The sequence below is a fragment of the Passer montanus genome, unplaced genomic scaffold (genome assembly GCF_014805655.1).
Source record: "Passer montanus isolate IOZ18808 unplaced genomic scaffold, ASM1480565v1 scaffold10, whole genome shotgun sequence".
Lineage (NCBI taxonomy): Eukaryota > Metazoa > Chordata > Aves > Passeriformes > Passeridae > Passer > Passer montanus.
Window position 1 is genome coordinate 1,629,058 of NW_024356505.1, and position 21,810 is coordinate 1,650,867.

At 37.1% G+C, this 21,810-nt stretch overlaps 1 protein-coding gene across 5 annotated transcripts in view; it reads right to left on the bottom strand.

The window, feature by feature from the left end:
• Window positions 1-21,810, bottom strand: part of NEK11 (NIMA related kinase 11) — an 82,931-nt gene that overhangs the window by 59,892 nt on the left and 1,229 nt on the right. For 4 of the 5 annotated variants that reach the window (XM_039706888.1, XM_039706909.1, XM_039706877.1 and 1 more), the window contains exons 2-4: window positions 19,733-19,988; window positions 6,017-6,182; window positions 848-966 (exon numbers count right to left, since the gene is read on the bottom strand). In XM_039706888.1, coding sequence (XP_039562822.1) covers window positions 848-966; window positions 6,017-6,182; window positions 19,733-19,902 — 455 coding nt within the window. In that variant the 5' untranslated portion in view covers window positions 19,903-19,988. Of the gene's footprint in view, window positions 1-847; window positions 967-6,016; window positions 6,183-19,732; window positions 19,989-21,810 lie in introns of those variants that run through there. The other variant, XM_039706918.1, reaches the window with a different exon arrangement.

Below are 21,810 nucleotides of genomic sequence, written 5' to 3' on the forward strand. Positions count from 1 at the left end.
CCATCAGTTTAGGTCAAATACATCCCACTCACTTAATTCCAGTTCAACTCAGGACTGGTTGCTCTTGACAACAGGTGACCTCTCTACCTACTGCTTGGTTGCACCTAAAATTCAGGCAAGCAAATTTTTCCCAATCTTTGCACAGGATGATGCAGAAAGGGACCAGACAGGCATTGCACATGTCCAGCACATTGGCAATAAGGAAAATTACAAAGGGTAATCTTTCCGTCACTGCAGTCAGCCTGCCTAAATCACACTGCAGGCAAGAGCTAAACTCATGGAGATGACCAGGTGGATATTCATCTATATACATTACCCCTGCTCCAACCATGTGTGATCTCCTCATACCTGGATGACCTGCAGTAATTTCTTAAGTTAATCTTTGATGTGCTGTCAAAAGTGACATCTCAAAGAATGCATGTATGTAACTCCACTGATTTTACTGGGAGTCCATCAAGCATATCCATTGGATGCTTCACATTAAATATGTGCAGGATGGGCTTCTTGACTCCCCTTTAAAAAGATAGTTTTGGTTTTGTGATTTGTTTTAACTTTTAATCCATTTTCTTCTAACAATATTGAACTATTTCTACTGTGCTCCATTTTCCATTTGGCTGTGAAAAAAGCATGTCTAAATGCTGGAAGACATTTACCATTGTCCTGCTAAAAGGTGTAATGCATAATGTTCCTGCAGGGTAGATAATTAATTACACTTGAGGTATCTGACATAAACTAACTACAGTGTTTGGTGAACAGAACTTCCATTTCTGTTTGAATACCTCCAACCAGTCAGTAAGTCCACTCAGTCCCCTCCCAAGCTAAATGCTCTCATATCAAATGTCTGTACCTTTCATGCATGTAGTTGACTCCGAGTAACAACTGTATAAACCAGTCTATTACTTGACTTTGAGTGAACATCTTCCCAGAATCTTTGTACTCTTGAATTTTAAAGTCTAGATCTCCACCCTGAAAAATATCACAACATATTTGTATATTTAAGATAGCATTTTGAAAACTTATCTCCTTCATCATAGTACAGGACCCTACTTCCTCAGACCTTCAGGCATCCTATCATGTAGGTATGTAAAATCAATATATGCACGTGAATTCTGAAATCTCCCAGCACCAAAAGCATAAACAAGTGAGGATCAAAATGGTATCAACCAGTCTGGCTTTGTTGTTTTCTCTTACTGTCACACAAGATCACCAAAGTTTCCAACCGTTCTTCCTTCATGTCAGCCAACTTCAGCATCCGAGCAGGTCAGCCCAAACCTTTACAGGCAACACAAAGGAACACGCACCTGTTTAGTGCAATTCTCTCTGTCATCTAGTTGCCTGCCTTTGGAAGGGATGGATCACGTTGTACTAATGCTGTTTCTCTGCAAAGATTTATGATGAGGGCCTACATTGACTGACTATGACACAGACACTTAGGAAGGTAAAATTAATCTGCCCTGACCGGTCTGAGTAAGTTGATTAATTTGAGAAAAGCATTTCCACTCCAATCAAACAATGCATACTCAAGTGGCATTCATTTATTATGTTATAATAACCATGTCAGCATCAAAGCAACCATGTTGTTCTCTTAAGAATTAAAATACAGTCTCTTTAATTATGATACTTCGCCCACTTTCAAACTTTTACCAGAAACAAAGCAGATTTAAAGCGTCAAGAATATGTAGCATATGTTATTGTGATTCTTCATTAAAACAACAACTGACCTTGAAGTAGCACTAGGAATGGAACAATAGGACACAGCAGAGAGTGCCAATAAACCAGAAAACATATCCAGAAAAAGACCACTTGAAAACTGTAATCCAGATATTTGCAAATACCAGTTGTACAACAACACAATGAAAGAAGATATTGAGACTTCCAGGAAACTCATTCTTTTTGCTCAAAAAAATAAAAGTGGTTGTCAGCTGATTGTTTATCCAGTTTATAAAATAAATTAATTTTCCCTACAAGAATGCACACACATTAATAGTAAGCAATGTGTTGAGGTAGCTAACCCCAAAGCAAAGGGGCTGTGACTCTGATTACATTCTAGTCACTAATTACCTTACATCAGGACAGCTTGTTAGCCATAAATCATTATACATTCCACATAAAACCAGAAGCTTTATGTGCCATATACAAGAAACTATTTTGCCAGTACAACTGTACAGTACCATCATTTCCCATCATATCCCCGTATTCCTCTGCACTGTTGACTCTCACCATTTTATGATGTCTTCAGCATTTCTTGGTTTTCTGTTCCAAACACCAGTGCTTTTTAGTGCTGCTACAAAATAAGCACATTCTGTCCTTGCAGATCTATATATTCTTGTGCTTCTGACATGAGTTTACAGTAATTTCTATGGATTTCTAAGTTACAACATTCCAAACTGTGTTAAAACAAAGCAAATCTGTTTTGCCATCTATCAAAAATGTGTTCCTTGACAATGTCCTGCAATTTTTTAATTGAAATGTCTGAATCATCTGATACACTAGGGAAGGATATATGGGTTCAGCTCTCCATCTGGTGCCCTACTGCAGCCCAGAGAGAAGCTCTTCTGGGAACTTGGAACTCTCAGCAGCTGCTTCCCTTTTGCAACTCCAAATGTTCAGCAGCTTCCCTCTGGTGGCTTGCAGCAGAGAAGAGGAAAGAAAGAAAGAAAAATTCTTGCTGGGTAGTCCATTGCATGGCAGCCAGATGGGCTGTGGCTCAGTCTACTCATGCACCTTGAAAACAATGAGTCATTGTTATAAAATAAACTGTTCCAGACAGAAGCCCCAAACCATCCAGAGCCCAGGACTGAGGGGGTGCTCAAACATGTGTCAGCTGGCTGCTGGCCTCAGGGGACTGTGTACTATCCAGGTGAGGACAGATGAAGTGAAGCAGGCTCCAATCACCTTTTCTCCCTGTCCCAATGTGTCCCCTCTTACAATAACACACTGCCGTGAAAAATGCAAAGTACTTGCAGCACCTACAGAGTTGTGGCAGTGAATATTCTGAAGCTGACGGGCAATTCCTGCAAAAGGTCTAAGGAGAACAAAAGCAGTTGGATAATGCACTACATGTGCCCTCACATAACTGCATAGCTTTTTATCTTCAAGCAGAGAAGAGTAGTCTCAATGTCCTACAATTAATTTACCCTTGATTTTTTTGTCTAAAAAAATGAAAACAAAAATACATCATAAAAGATTTGCTGAAGTACTGCTCCTGTGAAACTAAAAAAATGTTAACCAATTTCACATTTTGGAAGGTCAGTCTAACGAAGCTCATAAGGAATTCAACAGTTTAACAAATTAAGTACACATGGAGTTTCCAAGCTGCAGTTTCTATTTAAATATCAGAGTATCAAACACACCAGTAAATTATCTAAAACAGCTTAGCATCTGGAGCTGATAACGTGAACAGGCATTGACTGCTTTAGTTATTCCTTTTGCTCAGATTTCCTTAGCATATGTGTACTCACATCACAGCTGAGACCGAAGTCAAGAGACATAAATAATTGTCTGGGGGAAAAGTACAAGGAGTTCTGCTTTATAATACATTAAAATGATGCAATTTTAAAAGTAACTGCTTTGTGAAAACTGTATATTATTGAAGTCAAATTTGTACTATAAAATGAAATCCAAGGTTCATTAAGGAATTTTTGTTTGAAACCAATCTTAGCTGATAATGTTTATACTACCCACAAGATTTTCATTTGGGGAAAGTGTCTAAGAAGCTCAACAAGTAAGACCAAAACAGAACAAATATACTTTTCTATAATTTTAAATTCAGTTGTAATAAAAGATGTAAGCTGAGCCATGGAGACCAATGTCACTGGTTTTCTTTCACAGGACAAGGTACAGCACGGGGCAGCTGCACTGGAGGCTCACTCCATGCTACTCATGCCAGAATGAACAAAGCACCGTGGCTAATGAATAAGTCACAGTACTTTGGAGAAAACAGAATAGAGCTCAGGGGGGTAGTTCCGTTTCCATGCCAACTTAATGTGTGCTCTTTGTTTTTGAGCCTGCCCAAGAGTAGCAATTACTGCCAATCTGGTAATTATTCTACGCATGAGAGACAGAACATACTAGACTTCCAAGCAAGAATCAGGTAGTACTACATTTTTCTCATTCTCAATTTATGGATGGTTTAAACAGGCATCTTTTAGGTCAAAACACCCAAATCCCACCACATTCAAAGGCAGGTTATAGATAGGTAAATACAAAAGTATACCTTCTGGAAATACTCCCACTAAAATAGAAAAGAAACTTTATACCACCGTGTGCAACTTCGCTTTGTACTGAGCATTCGATGAAATATCTTGTAATGGCATAAATGCAATGATACCACGGAACCTGACCTTTGGGGAAAAGTCAGAAGCACATCCTATTGGGCCAGGTGTCATCCTGACCTCACCTAGCAGACTCACAACTGAAAAGATTCAGTGCATAGCCAATTAATCCATTTTCTCTTCCTTTACCTGCCTTGCTGTAATACATTCTCACCTGCTTGAGGATGTGACTCCCAAATCTTAGGGTAACTGTATCAAAATATGTCATGCAAGGTAGTTTATATTGCCTGTATAAAAAAACCCCAAAGCTCCAATAAGTGATGCTTGTGATTACTCTGCTATCACATGCCCTTTTTTATTCACCTATAACTTTATGCCAAATGAACAAAAAAAAAAAAAAAAAGAGTCAAAAGTGAAAAGCAGTGAATAGAGAAAAAACACTATAGTGCTGCTGAAGTAGGCTCCTTTATTCCTACATCTTTAATTGTGCTGCTGAAGTAGGTTCCTTTATTCCTACATCTTTAATTGATCTGGTATTAGGTCATTTTGTACTGCTAGTAGAGAGAAAACTGTAAGTGCATGGGAATAGCTGGACAGTTAGAATAATCCTTCAGTCCTGAGCTCTGGATTTCCTCAAAGAGCTGACAATATTCTCAAACCCCAGCTGTCAAACATTCAGGGAGTGGCACAAAAAGCTTCTGCATGTGTTAAAATAGTATGTGAACACATACTCAGATTGTATCACAGAACTGAACATTTCAGATTTAATTTTTAAATATCCCAGCAATAAATATGCATTTAACTACCATTAAAGAAAGCTTCCAAGGAAGAAACAAATGACAGGAATGGTACTTGTTTAATTATGCCCATGAAAGCTAAAGTCTTGAAGAAGTGTGATTAGTTAAGTCAAATCTGATTTGTGTGCAGGTAACCCAGTAGTCTAAGTTCATTATCTTCCACAGCTTTTCAGCATGTCTAGCAGAGCACAACTGAAGAGTTTGCTTCACAGTTTCATAAAAAGATCACTTTATGTATGACAGATTTTTTGTGAAAGAACACATTTATATTTAATACAAAGTAGGCGCTTGTTTTATATAAACTACTAAAAACTGGCTTAAATATGCTTAAATTCTTATTTGAAAGCTTTACAACAGATTCCAGCAAAATGTTCTTAAACCAAATGCTGGAGTCAAAAAAATTAATGGTAACTATATTGTAGAAAATCCTGCTTTAATATTTGTATCCACTGCACTCTGGTCTTTGACTCCCACCGAATTTCATTTTATAAAGCCAATGTTGCTGCCAAACTCATCATCCATGTGATCAGGCTTAAGCTTGTAATCACCTCCAAACCACAAGCAAGTTTTCCCTTCCTCATTTATATCAGATTTTATTTCATGCCCCCACGCCCACAATCTCCTCCTCTCTCACCTATCACATGCAAGTGGTACAACTTTTCTGAGTTCTCCTACAGATCTGGCAGCATGTCTTTCTTGTAGCCCTTGTAACAACAAAAGAACTTGCACATAAAATTACCTATTTCTTCTTCTGTGGTTTATTTGTCTATGAGTCTCATCTGAGCAGGTAACATTCCTTATCTGAAAGGAACACACCTAACAAGTAGAAGGTGATGCCACAAGGAACAATTAAAGACTAAAATTCAAAGTTAAATATTTTATAAAATGGCTTCTTAGAAGACCCTATTTTAATACACACATGTTTTCAAATTTCTTCAGTCTCACCTCACAATACTCAGTGATAATGCAGAAACTATCTCGCTCCACAAAGCTTGCATAAAATTTGACAATGGCTGGATGGTCTAATTTGGAGAGTAGTTGTGCTTCCAGATTTGCTTCAACTGTTTCATTAGGCTTTAGGTTTCCTACAGAGATTTCCTTTAGGACCTTTCTAGAGGGGAAAAAAAAGGAAATGTTTATATTAATAAAACTAGAAAAATATGTAACATTCAAAATGCCATTAAAATTTCATTAAATGCAAAATAGTAACATTGACCACCTATTGACAACATGAAATGATGAGGCAAATATGGGTAAACAATGGGAATACATTAAAAATCAAACAAATATGCTAGTCACCATATAGATTAAGCAACATATTAAAAATACTGTTTTGAAATATTTCTCCCACTAATTACCTACTGCACTGTTTTCTTAAGAACATGTTTTCAGTGCTATGGATTACTGCATAATAACAAACATAAACAAAAAATCAAATCTAAGTGATTTCAAACCCACTCAGAGCATATGGTCAAGATTCATATATTAAATAAGGAGCAGCAAGAAACTGCATTTGCAGCTTCTGCCCAAGTCTCTCCATGGAGGCATGAGAAAAATCACAGAGAGTAATATTTCTGTGGCTGTGTTTCCGGTGATAAACTCAGGCTGTCCATTTTTTTTTTCCTAAAGATCAGTCTGTCCTTTGCCTGAGCATGAGTGAAAAATACAAATCTAGATTTGGGGCTGGAATTTAATTATACTGTTTGAATGATTTCTAATCCTTTAGCATTTAACGTTTGTTTAGGAAGACCCTAAATCCCAGGGAAAATGTTGAGAAAATGTAGGAATTTTTAATATTCTGCAATCTTAACATATGAATGTGCCATAGGAGAATTTGTAGTTCAGAATTAGCTCTATACAGAAGCTGAAATAGGGCTGTTTACTGTTAACTTGACCTGGAAAAATATAAGGGAAAATATAGTGCAGGGCACTATAAGAAAGCACATTTTGCCATGATTTTCCTGATGAAATGTTAAAAAGACAATGCAACACATTCCACTTCTATTTAGTTTACCAGTTAACGAAGAATAGATGATAGGTCTTTTCTGAAGGAGATATTGAAGACTATTAGAGAATATAATGTTTGTTTACTGAAACAAAGTAGTGAATTTCCCCAAACTTTTCAATACATGAAAGGCAAGTTTCAGACTCAAGGGAAGTTTCCACAGTGCTTTTAGTAATGTCCCCATTCAATAGAGCATGGTTGTAAAGTACAGTAGTTAAACCTGACAGTGATAAAGCTACAATAATTCATCTTATCTAAGGGGAGGGGGGGAAAGCTGTGTTTCTTCATGAGAAAATTTTTTCCTAAGTCTGAACAATCAGTTTCTGACTCGCAATGTTTGAATTTTCATATAAACTTGTCTAAACCCCATCAGGAATTGTGATGAAGAAAAACATGCCCTTTGATCTGTTTCCATCTCTGCAGACAAGCTTCATGGAACACAGACAGGCAATACCTACTGCAATCTCCTCATCTTCAGCTGATGTGGGCCTTTACCCCTTCCTTCATAAAAATCATGTCACAGAACTGACAAACAGGATGAGTCCTTGTTAAAGACCACTTACTACAAGTTTCTTGCACACTCAAGACAGCAATAAAAGCCTGATGTGTTGATGTGTACGGATAGCTTGTCATCTTAGTCACTCAGTGATCTTAAAGCTGTCATCAGCTGTCAGACAAGATGACAGGTGTTTTTCTTATTTAAATTAATTCCCAGAAGAAGAAATCAAGAAAGTATACTTGTTGTAAATAAGGTATTGGTTTTCTGCAACACAATTCTAATTCATACCCACAGTTGGAAGGCATTTGCTTCTAGAAAGAAAACTTTTGGAAGCAATCGAGATTAGGCATGCCTCTGGTATATGTGTGTACAATGTCTATATGTAGATAAGGTTTGATTTTACTGCATTAAATATGAAGAAGCTAACTAGACTTCATACTTTCTGCAAAGATTTTGGTAATATTTCAGTAAATACACTTAAAAATTTAAGACATGTACTTAAAAAGCTCGGTGTTCATTAAGTGTTGACAAAGAAGTTCTGTCAGACTCTCAGAAGCCTCACAGAGAAAATGGAGAAGACTCCAGATGTGAAGTGGCTCTTTTCTGTTATCTTTAGAAGAAAAACAAGGAAAATAAAAGTCTGCAGCCAGAAACTCATCTATATAAATTAACTGTACTTTTTAATACATAAAACACCTAAAGAGTACTTAAATTCACCCTACTCCATTTCAGTACTTACACAAGTAAATTCTACCGGAATGGGCAGCTAAAATGGGCACACTCTGTGCTTTAGACAGCTCCAAAGATAACTCAAATTTGGCACCCCTGGTGATGTCAAATAGGCTGACAGATCCACAAATAAAATCTTAGTAATCATAAGTAAACAACAACTCAATCTTAGTTAAACCATCCTGACTGCATCTCCTCTCTACCAACAAAATCCATCTCTACATTTTGAAGGTGACAAAGTATTTCTGTTTCTATGATCCAACCTGCATTTTACAGTTGGCTAATAATAAAGAGTGAGCCATCACTGCTTGTAATTCAGACATGGTACCTGTATATCATCTGCTGAAAATCTGCCTGCATTGTGTTACATGACTATTTTTTTTAAACTGTTTGAAGTACTTTGAACTTTTTGAAGATTGTTACAGGAATACGAATTCTGGAATTTGGGAATAATACACTCTCTTGTTCAGATTTTATTAAGACTCCATCTGGAGTATACAGAGCCACCTGAAAGTCAAGTTTGTTCAAAAAATCTGCCCCTATATTTTCTGCCACTTTGGTTCAAGTATTAGGCAGGTTTTAAAAGACCTAAAGCTGTTTGCATGAACCAGGAAATCTCAGATTTACCACATGAACAAAGAAAATAGTGATCTAGGTGGCATATATAGAAAACCAGGTAAAGCCACAAAAATGTGGATATCCTTCAAATATAATATTTAACTGCCCCTTCTGATAAAATGGTAAATGAGATATGCTGATTTAAATTTCAATATTATTATAAAATTGACTTAGTGTAGAATACAACACATAAGCAGATCATAGAATTATTTAGGTTGGAAATGACCTTTAAGATCACTGAGTCAACCACAAACCTCACACTGCCAAGTCCACCTCTAGATTGTGTGTCTAAAGATAAAATGTCAATGAACACACAATTAGAAAACTTTATTACAGAAGCACTAGAAGATATCTTAAATACAGAACAACATCCTCTGGATTTTAACTGTGTGGAAGAAGCCTTATAATTTAATCAATAATGGAAACACACTTTAAACTTTATCTCGAACTTTATCTCGAATCTTTATCCACAACTGAAAGAGCCTTGTTGTGAAAGCATTCATATCTGAAGAGTAAAAAATCCAACTGTCACCATGTACATCCATCCTGGAGGAAGCTGGGTCTGGTACAGGTAACAACATCCACCCCCTTCAGGGTGGGAAAATAACATGAGAGATGAGCCCACTCCCACATCCCAAAATACAGAAGGCAACATCCCAGCCTCTGCAGTGCCCATGCCTCAACAGGCTCACACTCCTTCCCTGGCAACACTTCTGATTTCCATTAGCAAAACCTTGCTGGCTTGCATTGTCACCCTTTGAAAAGCAGCCAGACACTGGATCTGAAGGTGCAATAATGGGGAGCAAGGATGGGAGAAAAAATCAAATCTAAATCTAATGTAATCTAAAAATCCAATCTCTCTAAAGAGAGCGAGACTTAAAGCAAGAGAAAAACAAACATGAAGGTGGAACCCTCCAGGATTCAGGCACACAGTAGGAATCCCTTTTTGAGCTTTACTAGTGACTGACAATACACCACAGCAGTGTTTATCTCAGTCTATTTCCACTGATCTTTTACAACACATCTGGTATTTGTTTACATCAGTGACATGCTTTATTATTATATAATTTGGTTTATTGGATCAGATGCAATTCTTAAAAGGCAGTGTTTCTCAAAATGTACTCTGTTTATTGAGTAAACTGCAATATGAATTATTGCCTAGGTAAATTTGCTTGCTGAGAAGGAAGCAAAAGAAATACAACTCTTCTAATGTCAAGAATAAATAGGTCTTATAAAATAACAGAAAAATTTTGATCTAGGAATATATGATCAAAAGCTGAAGCTTTTAATTAAACAGCTTCATTTTACAAAGCCAATTTTTCAGTTAACTGCCGTTAATTATAATTTCATTTAGGTTTTGAGTAGCCACTATGGAGAATTGTAACATAACCCATAACTGTGTGCTCTGTTTCTATCTATGCTGACCCTTGTAGAACCACCACTCCACCCTGGTAACTCCTCAGTACAAGGACCAGGTGCAATTCAGTAAAAATGCATCACCTCTTACTGGGTCTGTAACTGGATCTGAAATTGGTAACAAACAATAAAATTAAAGGAATGTCTGCCTAATTAATTGTGCTTTCTGTTCTACTTATCAAATGGCAAACAGAGAAGGTACACCTCTGCAAATGGGGACCAAAATGAAGAAGAGGTGACAACCTTCATGCAGAAAGTTTGCAAAAAGCTTCCACACTGTTAAAACTGTTAGGGAAATATGGTAGCAAAGGTACCAAGTGCCTACAGACATGTATGATAACAAAGTGCCACCCACCATTACTACTTCTTTTTGGCAGCTGACAACAACTTAGCAACAAAAACTCAAATAGTCATTCTTTACATTTTAGCCATCATATTTGGAACACCAGGGGCTGCACTGCCAGGTAATTTAAAGACATGCATCTATTTGCTGCAGAAAGAGGAAGCTGGTGAAACTATGCAATACAGTAAGCCAGCATACACTAGACAGTACTACCTAGAAGAATTCTTAGCTTTAGCTAAGGAAAGAAACACAGTAAATTAAAAGCACTTGATTTCTATGGGAAAATCAAGATTATCACACTTCCAGTGAAAAGCAAACAAGTGCTGTTTGGTATTCCTGCTTACATATACATACTTACTCATTATCCAAAGCATTTCAGACCCAAATATTACTATGGAACTTCTAAAATTGAATCTTGGCTTCACATGCCCACTGTGGATTTATTAAAACTATAACTCCTTTTCGATACCAAGTATTGCTGCACAGCTTCTTCAATCAAATGCTGCATTTCTTTTGTCATCCCCCTGGACATTATTGACTTCCTAGTAATGCCAGAAGAGTCATCAGCAACTTGTTTTTTCTGTTCTCCAAAACATCCTATTCACACTGTTCATGAACATTCACAGACACTGAGAACTAATCCCCGAGTTAACCACTATGGATTCAAGCGCTATATGAGCACTGTAATATCTGCAGATGGATTAAATATAATTTCATTTTCTGAAAAAGCACTTTAACTAATTTAACCTTGCTTTAATATCTTGGAATGGCAATGAGATTTCTTAAATTTGCAAGTGAAATGGATGATTCACTCTCCATTTCCATCAGCAAGTCACAATTACAGCATTTACAAATATTTTTCAAGATGCCAAATTTTAAAATGCTCTAACATATGCACTAACACTGAACAGGCCAACTCATGATGAAAACAGTTTATGCTTATTTGAAAATTAACAATTCCTAATTAGTATCCCAAAAAACATAGAATATATTTTCTGGAAAGAGAATACTGTTGAAAGAAGTTAGCCTCAAGGAATACAGCTTATATAATTTTCTTCTGCACTGAACAAACTCATTTATACAAAGGGGCATAACTTAAATTATTTTTGGTCAACCATATGTGCCAATTTTGGGAAAAAACAGTAATTAGCAGGGCAATTATGTTATCTTCCAGAAAACCAAACAAGTGATTAAATGGAATCATGTATTTAGCTATAAAAATACATTTATTGTGAATAATTCTTTGGGATACTTTGGGTAGCCATCTACATTGATTAAAAATGGCAGAATAAAAGTAGGCATTGATTAGTACAGGATGAATTTTTCTCTAAAGACATATTTTTGAAATTAGAACTTGCTCCTAGAGAGAAATGGAAAAATAAAATGTAAATACATTTATAGTCCATTCATATGTTTTGGCTCTAAATCAAATACTAATAGACTGTGATTAAACAGAAGAAATTTGTGCCTTAACAGAAAAATTACTAAAAATGATGATGAGATATTGACTAATACCTGTGAATGTACTTCTATTTAGCAAGAATTTATGGTTACATGTTGCATTATCCCCCTCTACTGTTCATCCAGCCTTTTTCCCACAGCCCAGTCTTGTTTAAGAATGCAAGGAAACACCATGCTAACATAAATGGGATTTTTGAGAAATACAACAAGGACTGAATAATTGCTTTATTCTCTCTATCTTTGAAAACTTCAATCACACAACAAATCTTCTAAACCAGTATTGTTATTTCATTACACAGACTTTACAATTTACATTACTTTACAATTAACTGCTCTCTGCTAATTAACATTTGCTTTCAAACAATAGGAGACACCATTGCAGAACTCAAGGCTGAATGCAGAATTTTGTTGTCAAGCTTTTTAATATGATTAAACATAATTGCCATGTTATAACTCTTCAGCTAACAGCCTGGGGCAGAACATCTGCCAAAAATGAATTTTCCTTCTGTAGAAATTAGATTGAATTTTTAGATTAGTTTCAATCAAAAATTTTGAAGAAAGACCTTCACATCATGATCTATATTCATCAGTTAATAGAAAACAGACTATTTTGAACAAGAGGAGTTCTGAAGGGAAACCAGATATACTAAAAATTTCTGTAAGAATGCATCCCATAGAAATTCAACTAAAACACTTGTTAATTTAAAATTTTACTGGTTCTCTTCTGAATTTAAATATATTTGTAAGCAGAATTGTGTTCCTTTCACTGTTGTAAGGATATTTATGTCAACAGTATTGTCCTTCCAGAGCAACTAATTCCCAAAAGTAATTTAAACAGTAATTGCTGCAACTTTAATGAGAAAATTCACTCTCCCTACATGTCTCTTTCCATCAGGCATCTCCTTCAATGTTTATTTTTGATATGCATTCAAGAATCTATGGTACCAAAAAAAAAAAAAAAGAGGAGTGTAGAAAAAGATAAAAGCATGGTTTATAACTTTACAAAAGCACATTACTAAATAGTCTACAATCAAAGGCGAAGGAAATCAAGCAATGCTGAAGAAATTAATTGCATATAATATCCACTGCTAGATAAAAATCTTTTAATACTTTTAAGCCCTTCTGAGTATGATACTCTGGTCTTAACAGTCAGTCAGAAACACATGCAATTCAAAACTTAAGCAATTACCCAGCAACATTAAAAAGTTTTAGAACACTTGAAGGGCACACCATGGATGCAGGGAAAACAATGAACTAGGAATTACTAGAAAGTCACACAAGAACAGCAATGAAACAAAACAAAAAAAAAAGGAAAAAGTACACTGACTGTCCAGAAAATCCAGAATTTATTCCACTCACTACAGCATTTTTATGATTACAATGTACTGAATGCAACAAAAAACTGGAGGCTCATTCTGTATGGAAGAAGTTCAAACCACCTTGATGCAGACTTGAAACACCTTGCCAACAAGGGTAGCCCATAAGAAGATAGAGCAGACAGGCATATTCAAATATTTCAAACATCTACAGTATCTATGAGGCAGGTGGTCACAGCTCAGCCTAAATAATAATACTGCACCTCGCCCCATTTTCTTACTAAAACTAGCTTACAAATGCATGAAAACTAGTTTCAGCAAAATGAATGAGACAGAAGTTATCTCAAGGCATTTGCTTAATTACAAAATCATTAGATTCTGTGTCTGCTCTGCACCTCAAAGAAAGGTAATTCCCCAATAATGCCTTAAGCATAGCTCTCCACCCGATGCTGAAAATGTTACTTGTTACAATTCTCAAACCAATGAACTCATCCACCAGCCCTGCTCACTGCCTGCACATCAGAGCAGAATGTGGTGAGTGCTGCAGCACTGAGATCCTGGGATGTTGGCTCTGTGGGGGACAAGATTTATTGTAAACCCAAGCAGTATTTCCCTTAAGGCATGCTGCCTCCCACTTACACATGTTAAAGACCTAGTTAAAATCCCCCCCAGTCAAGTGGACAAGTCCCACCAAAAATGAAAAAGTAGGCTACTTAGTGTTGCACTAAGGTAGAAAAATCATAAAGGCTTCATAAAATCAAGTCTGCTCTCCTGGAATTAGTAGCTGGCCTTGTCAAAGCTAGCATTTTGCAAGTTCCCATGTGAAAGCACTCCTGTTGTGAGCAATTCGTTATAATAACAAGCTATTCTTGGGTAAAAAACAGCTTGCACCTGCATAAACTATTTTTGCACCTTTAGACAGAAAAATGAAAACTGTCTTTCACAAATTTCCCTGCATGTACACTCCGAGAGTTGGAGTGACCAATCGTTACAGAAAAACAACTTGTTACTAACCAATAAAAGTAATTGGCAAGAAAACTAGTAAACAATTAGAGCCCCACACAAGGTCTGTAAAACTCTATAAAAAGGAGTTATGTGAATAAAGAATGGTCTTTTTCCACCATGAAGAAAATGGAGTCCTGTGTCATTTATTCCCATACTTATTCTAAGAAAGGTGTATTAAAAGGTGTTATTAAAAGGAAAGCAGTACAAAGCTCATAACGGTGACTGAGCAGATGTAAAGGTTGTATCAGACAGCACTGAGGAGGATTGCACAGACATCTGTGTTACACAAGTCAAACAAAGGGTCTTGACATGTTCCAGAATGGATCTTTTGCTTCCAAAGAAGCCACAGAATGCTGGGTTTTATGCTTTTGATTATGAGGGAACTAGAAAATTTAACACAGTAATTGCCTGTGCAAAGGACTGCAGCATGGCTGTGACTTTCAATTGCCACATCCATCACCAGCATGGGCAGGGTGAAATCTTACATCTTGTGCTTCAATGGCAAGCTACCCTGCAGCACCCATGGAGCCTTATCCAGCACAGGAGTATCCTAAACTTTCTTACATAGAGCTGGAGGAGCCCTACTGTGCCATGCTGGGCTGCAGGAAAAGCTGGGCACTGACAGGGATGCAGGAGGTAGGGACTAAAGCACCTTCCCACATAGATTCCAGTGAGAGCTGCTTCGTGTGAGTCTGAGGTTATCAAACTTGTCTTTGAATCAGGACTACACTGGCCTGCACTAGATCTGAAATCATTGTGGCCATAGCTGGAACTGCCTGCTAAACTTGAAGCAAAACACTTAGAGTTTCACTCCCTGGCAACCTCCATTGCAGGTATACTCTGAACTAAAGCATGAGAGCATCAGCCACCCTTACAGAGGTTCAGCAAGGAAATTGGTTGGACACTTAGCTCTAGGCCTTGACTGCTGCAACATTGCTCACAGAATATGAAAGTCATGCTTGGCCACTCAAGTGGAAAGCTCATGAAGGCTCACTTCTCAAACTGCTCTAGATAAATCCACAAGGTCAATGGTTTTATGGTCTCTCATTTGGGCCAAGCATGACCGTACCCAGTCAGCAGGCATGGCATGGCATGGCATGGCAGCTGAACCTTACATGAAAAAGCACAGGTACACGTGACAGGACCAAGCACTCTTCACTAAGAAAAGATTATTTAAAAATAAGTCACAATCGGGAACGTCCAACAGCAAATGCACCTTTGATCAATTTTCAAGGAGATTGTGAATATTCTTTCACAAATCTAAATGCCCAAATAAGTTCCAGTTTTAATTTCTAGTTTTTATTATTAAATGAAGGAGAAGAATAAAGGAAAGCAGTGTCATTAGATTAATATGCATACAACAACTGGCAGGGAGCAATTTGTTTCTGTTTTAATCAATTCAGCATCAAATGACCATTCCATTGGAAAACCTTCAGAGAAGCAAGCAGGCAGCAAACACAGGGATTTGACAACACAGCAATCTGCTGTCACTTGGATATTCATAAGCAACAAATCGCTCCCACCTTTAGATTTTATATCATTTGTTATAAGAAGTCATAAATAATTGAAAGTCACATGATAAATTATTCAGCTAAGCCCACAGTTTCCAAGGAATCCTGGCATGAGTCTGGATTAAAGCTATAATGCAAGTCAGATGCAGAAGCTGAGCTGACACCCCACAGTTACCACACAGTGGAGCAGTCCAGGGAGTTTGGCACTTGTCAGCATGTCCTTTCCACCACAGGGACACATAAATGCCTTGTGAATATTTATGAACTAGAAGTCCCTATTGCCTACTGTGTGTTTCAGCTGCTTGCCCATACTTGGTTATGAATCAGTGACACTTAACCCAGAGCTTCCCTCAGCACAATTGATTAGGACATTCATTTTCTTTAAGTGAAGGCGCTGTCCTTCAAGGCTAGTGCTGAACTTATCTCTGCTGTAAACAATTTTGTCTTTAGCCATAATTACCTGTTATCATTAACAGAGAACATATTCAGGGGCATTAGCATAGAAGTGACTGCAGGAATATTACTTAGCTGTAAAAATGCTGCTACAACTCTGCTACTTTCTTCATCTGAACCAAGTTATCTGCTTTGGATAGGTCTAGGGCCATAAAATCCAGGAACAAATAAATATCAAATAATCCACAAACTAAGACATCTTGTTTAAACTGGAACTAAGAAGCTTGCTCTGTACAGAAGTGTCTTGTGCTTAACTGACTTTAGGGTCTGAGATATGAATTCTGATTCTAGTTTCTTCCAAAAGAAGGGTGATAATCTCTCTCCTGTATAGACTGTTTAGTACATGAGAGACTCTGTTCATAGTGAAGAACTTCCCAGGTTCTGACCTCTCTCTATGAAGGCATTCTTTTTGTTCTCTACTCTGCTGCTTTCACCTAAATTGCAGGGACTTCTATCTGAGATATTTAACCCTCTGTCATACTCAGTGAGAATCATACAACAGGATCAAAAGTTCTTCCACCAGAAAACAAAATTTACAAAAAAATAAAATCCACCAAAATCCAAACCCCAAAAAGAACACACAAAACCAAAAAACCAACCAAAACCAGTTAGGAAGTTAAAGCAACAGGAAGTAATGTGTCATACAGTGCGGGGACAGATGGAGTCACCCCCCCTACAGAGGGACTTGTAGTAAGGGATCTACATATGGTACTATACTTGTGGTATTTCATAACCTTATTATTCATAGATTAGGCAAGTCAACCATATCATACTGATCTAGTATGGGTCTGAGAAAGTCAACAATCCTTATCCCTTCATACAAAGAACTGGAGAGAACCATGAAGCTGGCATGTACTTCTTAGAAAGGCAGACACTGCTGGCCTGAGCAGCCCTGAAAGTCTTATGTGAAATAAATCTGTTTGTTTGAGGTATAGCCCAAATAACCAACTCTCTCTCCTTCCCAGCTGAAACAACTCTGTGCATAATGCTCCACTCACTACAGGTATGATCCTTGAAAGGTCACAAAATACAAGGCACAACCTAAAACTGTTTCTAGAATAATGCAGAAGTTTTGCTGAGCATACTTGAAATTACATGATAACCACTGTTAGTCTCTGCATTAACTCATTCTGTAGACATTGAACTAATAGAAAATCAAGAAAGATATCCCAGAACAGCTCCTGTATCATTATGTCACTTTTCTTGGGAGTTGGTACTCCTATGATTTATTCCTACATTTTTTCATAGTGCTTTAGACTACTGCAGTTTTCAGGAAATTATCTGTGGCTGAGTTTACACTGTACATAACACTCATCTCAGCACGTTCTAGATCATCTCTGAAACAATAAAAAATAGAATTCTAATTCTGCAGAGATCACAGTTGTGTTGTTTGTGGGTTCGTTTTTTGGGTTTTTTAGTGAAAGTGCCTTCAGAGCTGTATTAAGATCATTCTTTTTAACACAAATTTTCATTCAAAAATATCTCTAACATAAGCAGCAAGCAGTACAGTTCCATATGAGATTATCTGAAAGCAGGATCAAGAATGTGACTTCTAGCATATTTTACCACCTTAAGAAACCAGCATTTCTAAATCCTACACTCTATATCATTATAAATATAATGACAAATAACCTGTGTTTTTGTGCTCAGCTGGGACAGTATTTTTTGTCATCCATTAGCATATAAGTGGCAGAAATTTGGGTGATCCCCTCGCTGATTCATGCTTGAGGAAAGGAAGGAATGAACTGTGATAGGAGAGCACCCCCTCGTGATGGAAGGCTTAAACACAGCATTGCACATCTCAGAGCACTTGGGCTAGTTAAATGCTGGTGTATTTCTATTGTACTATGGTCACAAAAAGAGATTGATAAAAAAATTAAAACTAAAACCAAAAATATGTCATTTGATATTCAGTCTCTGTCCTGAAGATAGCAGAGGACACACTCAAGCTCATCCATAACAAAATGCCGGCATGAAATGCTGCAGGCAGTGAATTTTTTTCAAGGCAGTCACTCAAAATTCTTAAGAAAAAAATAAAAATAACCACTAAAAATCTCATGGCATGTTCTTTGTTTTTGAGGTTTGGCAGGTTGTGCTATAGCAGCAAATGTGTAAGACCCATATTTCACTATACAGTTAATATTCTAAGAATTACTTTAGTAACAGCTGAATTCTGAAGCATCTTAGAAGCTCAGGTAGTTCCTGTCACCCCATGTCTTTTAACATAAAAATAAAACGAAAAATATTTTTTATTTGTTTTAATGAAATATTTCATTAAAGAACATTTTTTCAAAAAAAGTGTAGCTAAGGCTATGAGACAGTCAAAACTGTTTAAGTCATGTGAAAAAAGCTAAGAGCTTAGAGGACCCTAACCCTAATCCAAGGACCTGAGAAGCTGCAGATTTATGTAAAAGGAAAACAATTGACAGAATTATGTCTTGGTTACACTCTTATTAAAGCAATATTGCCAGTAATGTGTAGCCATAAGTAGCAAAAGTGAGGCACGAATGAATCAGAAAAAGCCCTTTAATCATGTAAGTGCTCATTAATATGTCCATCAATAAGGACCAGGACCCCTCCCCCTTTTTAAAGGAATTATGTATTTCTGGCTGAGGACCAACTTGATTAGATGTTTCTGACTTCGGACAAAGAGCCTTACAAATATTTTTGGATAAAACAAAAAACATTTATACTTAAATTTCACTTGGTGTAAGTATCAAGACAGACAAACACAGTTCCACACAACAGGAAGTCCAGCCACAAACCCAACATCAAACCCACACACAGGAATGTCACCTCGCTGAAAATGTTCTTGTGTCATTGTGGCTTCAGGATCCCAAAAGCCAAAGTTTATCAATAAACCTGATGAGACTTGTCCAAATTCAGGCAAGCTAAAAAAATATCAAGATCTGCTGGCAATTAAAAAAAAAGTCAACCCTTCTACCAGTTAGGTATACAGCAAATAGAAAGGTGTTTACTGGAATTTCTGTAACTCTTCCTTCTCAGGTTGCATTCAGACAATTCAGTTATAAAAACTAGGTCATCGATACTGTACAGGTTGTTTTTTCAGACCCCTCCAACAATCTGAGTCTTTACAGTAACACAGAATCAATTCCTGAAAGCATCCAATTAAGCGTTACCAAAAAAAAATCTGCTTCTACCTTACAGCCTCACTAAAGTTAGACAGTTAAGGTTGTAACATAACACCAAACTGAGAGATGAGACACAAATACAAAGAAAATATCCACAATGCAAGAAATATGTTCCAAACATTTTTATTTAAAGCATGTGAAGGGTTTACTTACAACTCTTCTCCTTGTTTTGCTTTTCTGTCATTAACCAAATATACACTTCCAAAGCTTCCATTGCCAAGTTTCCTCTGAAGAGTGTATCTTCTTGCAATCACAGCATCTGAGCAAGCAGAATTAAATCTGGCAACAGTGACATGCTTAGCAGTTTCTTGAAATTTCAGCATTTCTCTGTGCAACAAAAACTACACAAATTTCTCAAGGGTGTAGCTTTCAAATCCTTTTATTCTTCCATGGATGTTCACAGAAATCACTTGAAACAGAAAAATATTGATTTGTCAATGTATTATTCTTACTAAACTTCTCATTTAATTCTGCGGCAGTGTTTACAGTACCCAGCTTGCAGCAAACACAAATTAAGTGGAATCACTAGCTGCTAAACTACGGGCAGCAGACTTGATAAACAAACTCCAGATAATGTAGATGTGACATAGTCAGTCTTCCTCTAAATGAACCTTAAATTAAGTCACTAAGCTGATAGCACAGTTCCCCTGGATATGGCACTCTTCCTCACCACCTGTCTTTATACCACTGCAGTACCTGACACCAAAAATATCTGCATTTCAGGATGTTAATTTCAAGATTTTTGTACATATTGAAGCATAACCTCCACTCTTAATTTGTCTCCCATCTCTGTTTTCTCTGCTCTTATATTTACCCCTCAGATTTCACCATCTGTTCCTGTGCTGACCTCACAGCTTCACCATGACTCACTAGTAGTATCTTCTGCAAATTAGTTTCACAGAAAATCTGCAAGACTTCCAATAAAACATAACTCTGCCCAAAGTTCATTTCTCCTTCACTGTGTCCTTCATGACTCCCCTTTCCAACCTTTCCAACAAGTTAGCTTTGGCTGGGAATTCTTGTCTAATTAAGGTCCTAATTCTGCAAACATAAGGACTGCAAAGGCCAAGCTCTGGCATTTCTGTGGTCTTCAACAGTTCAACCTGAGCTTAGAGTAACTTTGTTTGTTCAGCCTTCCTCATTCCAAACGAAAAAGGGGAAGTGTTTCACTGCATATAACAACATTGTTTTCATTACTTGGTCTTTATATAATGCTACGTGTATCATTTTGCTGGAATATCCTGTGGAGCAAGCAAAGGTCTTGCAAGATCAGTGCTGCTGTTACCATCCATCAGCACTGCAGAGCAGCAGGCCCACACTGGCCTTGGTCACCACATCATTTCAAGGCCAAGGCAAGCGCATAAAGGGGATTTTCATTGTCATGGTGGTGGCTTTGGAAGACCAAAGACAAACTGCCTAATTTTTAAAGCTGTACAACTTTAGGTTACAAGTCACTGGCTTCTCTGCCGAATGAATGCAGAGCCTAAATTAAGATTAAAGATTTGTATCTTGCAACAACAAACTGTGTGTGTGTGTAGGCACAAGAACCTATTTTCATACCCATCTGCTGAGCTGCTGTCACACTACACCAAAAAGCCTGACATTGCACTGTCACCATGTTATGAAACACAGAAAAACTTTAATTACCACAAGACATCTTAACAATACAAACCCTGCAAGTTTTTAAAACTACAGTAGACCTAATACTGTTTCTTTATTCTCTTTCAGCAACACTGACAAAAATTTTGAAATGCCAATGTTAAGGATAGAATGTTAGCTAGAAAATAATTTCTCTGTGACTCCAAATCTGTCTGAAGGAGCCCAAATGGATCATGTTGAGGTGTAGAGGAGGGGAGGGCAGAAAGATGAACTCCATAGAATATTATATTGCCAATTCTAGAAAGTTTATGCAGTTTTCATTTAGTGTTCTATTCTCCTAACTGCTGTGTTATGCATGCCTTCTTAAATTCCTTTAGAAATAATTGCACTTAGAAAAACTGCTGAGCTAGCTATACTAATTTTTTTTATTTCTGAAGTCACTTAGCTCACCTTCAAATTTTCATACTTAGTTGGGCCTAGAAATGTATGACAATCTTTACACCACAAAACCATGCTTAAGATCAAGTAGTTCACTGAGTTTAACTTCTGGGCTTTCTAAAAATGCTTCCCACCTTTTACTCTCTATGCCCCAAGTTCCCTCCCTATATAATAATAGTAATAATTATGTAACT